This window comes from Myotis brandtii, unplaced genomic scaffold (assembly GCF_000412655.1).
Source record: "Myotis brandtii unplaced genomic scaffold, ASM41265v1 scaffold928, whole genome shotgun sequence".
In the NCBI taxonomy this organism is placed as follows: Eukaryota; Metazoa; Chordata; class Mammalia; order Chiroptera; family Vespertilionidae; genus Myotis; species Myotis brandtii.
In genome coordinates, this window is record NW_005371827.1 from 94,689 (window position 1) to 100,180 (window position 5,492).

A 5,492-nucleotide genomic window follows, 5' to 3' on the forward strand; every position below is an offset into this window, starting at 1 on the left:
GGTGGGGCTTGCTGGCCCACTGCCAACAGCCCTTCCCCACAGCCAGCCCCACCCCCAATCACCCCCCACCCCAATTAGGGGTGAGGCCCACCGGCCAATTGCCCACAGCTCCTCCCCACGGTTGGCCCAGCCCTGATAGGGCCCCAAGCGGGGTGGGCTGGCTGGCCAACCTCCCGCTGTCTCCTCCTCCCGACAGGCCTGGCCCCAATCTGCCCTGATTGAGGCCGGGCTGGCTGGGCCCCACCCATGCACGAATTCATGCACTGGGCCTCTAGTATATATATATAATCCTAATATGCAAATAGACCAAACAGTGGAACAACCAAACAACTGGTCACTATGATGTGCACTGACCACCAGGGGGCGCATGTGGAACATGGTGGGCGTTGGCTGCAGAGGGATGGTGGAGCAGGTGAGCAGGGGTGCCAGAAGAAGGCGGGGTGACGGTCACTGTCATCAGGGTGATCCTCTGGTGGTTACTGAAAATTCTTTGCTCCCCTGCACTGCAGTCCTGCCCACCGCTTGCACCCACTGCTGGCGCCGGCCCAAATCACTCCATGCTGTCAGCATATGGGAGTGGTAGCAACGGGAGTGGGGCTGCCAGCGGACAGGGGACTGGGGGCCGCGGCAGGAGGGGCCAGGTGGAGGTGTGGAGGATGGGCTGAGACCTGCCTCTATGCCCACCACAGCCTCGCGGCCCACAGTTCCTTTCAAGGTGCATGAATTCATGCACTGGGCCCCTAGTTTAGATATAATTTAACAAAGTGTGTAGAGTATATGCTGAAAATTACAAAATCTTGATTTAAAAAATAAAGTAAAAGACAAATAAATGTAGCAACATGCCATGTTCATGGATTGTAATATTGAACATAGTAAATATGTCAATTCTCCTCAAATGTATCTGTAGGTGTGATTCAATTCCTATATGATTCCAGCAAGGTTTTTTGTAGGTATAGATACGCTTATACTAAAATTTAATAGAAAGGCAAAGCCATAGAATAGCTAAGATAATCTTGAAATTAAGGTTTATAATAAATTTACAGTAATCAAGACAGAAATAGACCTACATAAATATACCCAAGTGATTTTTGACAAAGGGGCAAAAGTAATTTAATGGAAGGTTAGCTTTTTCAGCAAAAGATGTTGGAGCAATTGGGCATCAATAGGCAAAAAACCCACAACAAAACACACACCACAAAACAAAGCAAAACAAAAACCTGGACCTAAACTTCACATTTTATGGAACAGTCAACTCACAGTAAGCCATAAGCTTAACTTTAAAATGTCAAACTCTACACCTTTTAGGATTAAGCGTAGGAGAAGACCCTCAGATGAAGAATTCTTTGACTTGAAACCAAAAGCACATTCAAAAAAAGAAAAATTGACAAATTAGACCTCAATAGAATGAAATAAGTTTGCTTTTCAAAATACTCTTTAAGAGAATGAAAAGACAAATTACATAGTGAGAGAGAATATTTGAATACCACATAACCAGCAAAGGAGTTGTAAACAACAAAAAATCCCAATCTAATTAAAACATTGGCAAAAACAGGAAGAGACGTGTCACCAAAGAGAGTGCATAAATGGTAAATAAACACACAAAAAGATACTCAACATCATGAGCCACTAGGAAAATGCAAATTAAAATTACAATGAGGTATCGCTATCATACATCTATCAGAATGGCTCAAGTAAAAATAGTAATAATACCAATTGCTGGCAAGGATGCAAAGAAATGGGATCAGCTGCACATTGCTGGTGAGAATGTGAAATGTTACATCCACACTGAAAAAATAAATCAGCTGCTTGTTGCAAACCAAACATACACTTAGAATTCAGCAATTGCACTTTTGGGCATTTATCCCACAGAAATAAAAACTCATGCTCACACAAGAACGTTTACTAAATAGTCATGGCAGCTTTCTCTGTCATAGCCCAAACCCAAGTGTCTTTCAATGGGTGAACTGTTCAACTGTGATACATTCACATCAAGGAATGATCATTAAGGACAAGAACCATCTATTGATACATGCATCACCTTGGATGAATCTTAAGGGATTATGCTATGTGGAAAAAAGCCAATCCTAAAACAGTTACATACTGTGCAATTCCATTTATAGAACAGTCTTTAAATAACAACATTATAGGAATGGAACTCTGAGTAGTGGCTGTGGGAGATGATTGCTGGTGGGGAGTGAGGAGTATGTGTGGCTATGAAGGAGAGATTTTTGTGGTGATTGAACACACACTCTGTACCTTTGGGTGGTGGTTACACAGATAAGCACATGTGATTAAATTGGAAAGAACTATATTCTCACACAGAAATGAGTGCATGTAAAGCTAATGAACTCTAAATAAGCTTTGTGGGTTGCACAATACCAATTTCCAGGCTGTGATATTGTGCCACAGCGATCCAAGATGTCATTACAGGAGCAAACTTGGGGTGGTCACAGAGACTTCCCTGTACATTTTTGTGCAACGTTCCATGAATCTATAATTATTTCTAAATAAAGTTAAAAAAAATTCTGGAGTAAAGCCAGATCTTTAAAAGATGCTGAGAAATAGTGACACAACAAAGAACAAAGTCAGAACAATGAACAAATAGTAGTCACATCAGCAGGGCTGACTCTGAATGGACTCCAGAGTTAAGGTGTTGGGAAATTTTTTAAATGATCTGTAGAGCAAGGCCCATGGCTGGGAGCCAATGCTTAATGTTAATTAAAACAGATAACAGCCTTGCCAGGTGGCTCAGTTGGTTAGAGCATCATCCCATACACTGGAAGTTATGGGTTCAATTCCATTCAGGGCACATACCTAGGTTGTGGGTTCAATCCCCAGTCAGGGCCCATATGAGAGACAGCCAATCAATGTTTCTCTCTCACATTGATGTTTCTCTCTCTCCCTTCCTCTCTCTCTCTAAAAAAATCAATAAAATAATATAATCAGGTGAAGATTTAAAGAAAAAAAAGCAAAATTATAACTTTCCTACCTATATTTTTTGGGGTTTTCTCTGTCAAGAAGAATGTTCTTCAAAGATGAGGAAAAGATAGATGCAGATAAATATAAATTACCAGGGACTGAAGTGGAGGGGCTGGAAGACATGGTACATACTTGCAACAAGTAGATAAGTAGGTCCTGGAGACTCAATACACAGAACAGTGATTATAGACAACAGAACTCCATTATAAAGATCAAACTTGCTGAGAGAGTAGGTCTTAATTGCTCTCAACACTAGAAGAACTGATAATCATGTGATGTGACAGACATGAGGGGTCACTATGTTACAGAGCCCCATAGAGATTACTGTCCATAATGGCACTCATCTAGAAAGTTCCATTTGTTCCAGGATCTCTGTACAAGAAGACAGGCAGTCACAAATGCACTTAGGAAAATAGTCCTTCCATCCAAACTGGAGTGCTTTTGTTTCTTGGTTAGCTGTTTAGTAAGTGGCATCCACAACCCAAGTCAGTAATCTGGGATTGCATCTCCCTCACTTGCCGGTCCTGTCATTACAGTCCCTCTGATTTCACTTCTAATATTTCCCAGACCACTCTCCCTTTCCTTCTTCACAACTGCCTCATCTGTCGCTGCCACACTCCTCTGTCCTCAGCATTACTCTTACCAGCTTGTCTGTCTACGATGGTGAGTAATCTTAAATGCACACCAATACCTCTCAGCCCAGCTTCTACCCTTTCAAATTGGCCCTAGTCTCAGTCCCCACTGAGCTTTCCCCACTTAATTTTGGTCCAACAACATTGAGCTGTTTTCATGTTTCTGAATACTCCTCGCAAATATATCTTGCACATATGGTTTCCTCCCCACCCCAGCCACCACACCATTTCCTAACTAATCCCCTTTGTCCATTAATCTCAGCTCTGACCTCCAGGGCCCACACCAGGCTCCTCTGTAATGTCCTGTGCAAGTATCAGTTCTAGCCGGGGGTGAACTATATAGAAGTAGTTTACGGAGGGCTCTCCCTGCCAGTCTCCTGCCACCACCGACAGGACTGTGGGCTCCCTAAGGCCAGACACTGCGTTTATTGGTATCTGTTTCCTCAGTCCTGGGTGCAATGCCCAGCAGGTAGCAGGTGCTGAATGTTTGACCGGCTGACTTTGTTTGAACACCTCAGTATCTTAGAGGTCATATAACCAGAATGCTGCATTCCCCAAAGTTCTGAACAGCCAGCAGTTATTAAAGTCATTCAGAAGCATGGTTCCTGCACTGCTGCACCTCAGACCCTTCATCTTTGTCCCCCTGAAAATCCACCCAGCAAGCTGCACATACAGATGCGGGCTGAGAGGGACCCCGAGGCCAGCGGACAGAGCTGCAGTCGTTCCAGAGAAGATTGGGCGTGGGAAAGCTGATCGACTTGGAAGATGATTTGCAGAGGAAAGTCTAGAATGGCAGACCAGAGCTCCCCTGTGGCAAGCACTCACCTGTGACTTTAAATGCTACAAATTCTAGAAGATTTAAACGATGCAACACCCACATAACACCGAGCAATATAAATAAATAAAGACAACAGAGTTGACTGAATTTTTAAAATCTGAGTTTAACCTAAACAAACTAAATATGAAGCTAGAGAAAGCACTCCCCAGTCAACACAACAGCTAGAACAGCAGTCACCTTAAAGCGTTTCAAAGGAATGCATGAAATAAATATGAGGCACTTGGCTTCCATTCTGTGGAAGCTTCTCATTCCTCTTGCATTGCCATTTCATCACACAACCTGTGTGTCAGACTAAGACACTAATAAAAAGAAGGGGTGCATAATGAGCATTAGCATTAATCTTATAGAAATGCAATTGAAAGAAATTGTGAAGCTTGGAAAACCCTACTATAGCTAAAAGTATAGCATCCTTCATTAGCGTTACACAAATTCTCGATTGAAGCATTACGGAAATGTATTAGTGGGAGTCTGTGATGCTACCCCACACTTTCTATGGCATCTCCAGTCTTCGTCACCAACAGAAAGCCTACCTCGCCAGGCAAGGTCGTCACTGGGGAGTAGTACTTTACCATTGATTTCGAAGGACTCCATCGTAGAGAACATGGTTTGGTCCAGAGCAGCTGCTTCTCCCGTGCTAGCTGGGCACTCTTCCTCCTTGAGAATTTCCTTTTGTTCCATCGCTAAGCTTTATAGAGGGTCAAAGTCCTGAAGCCAGCAGAAACGCGTCCCTCCTGGGGAACCACTCGGGGAAGATTGTTCCCATTTGCCTGGTTGTAGATCACACAGCACTTCCCTTTGGCTCTGACTTCTGAATTTGCAAAATGTTTCCTGCCGTGATCAGGACCGGGCATTTCCCAGAAACAGGCCATTCGCGTGTGCAGCTCCTGCTTCGTGTAGCTGCTTGTCAAGGGGAGGGAGGGCGGGGTCCAGGCAGCTTTCGGCACAAGTCCTTGCTCCCAGGCTCCTGAGAGTGGATCGCTGATGACCCCGGAAGGCTGTTCTCTACCTCCGTTTTTCTACCTGAGCCCAGACCCAGCCCACAC

The 5,492-nt window shown here is 44.0% G+C and overlaps 1 protein-coding gene across 2 annotated transcripts in view; it reads right to left on the reverse strand.

Annotated features, from left to right (window-relative positions):
• MARCO (macrophage receptor with collagenous structure) overlaps nt 1-5,213 on the reverse strand; it is a 34,175-nt gene extending 28,962 nt beyond the window's left edge. Inside the window, exon 1 of one of the 2 annotated variants that reach the window (XM_014532962.1) lies at nt 4,980-5,213. In XM_014532962.1, coding sequence (XP_014388448.1) covers nt 4,980-5,127 — 148 coding nt within the window. In that variant the 5' untranslated portion in view covers nt 5,128-5,213. The remainder of the gene's footprint in view (nt 1-4,979) is intronic. The other variant, XM_005885781.2, reaches the window with a different exon arrangement.
• Between the last annotated feature and the right edge of the window lie 279 nt (nt 5,214-5,492).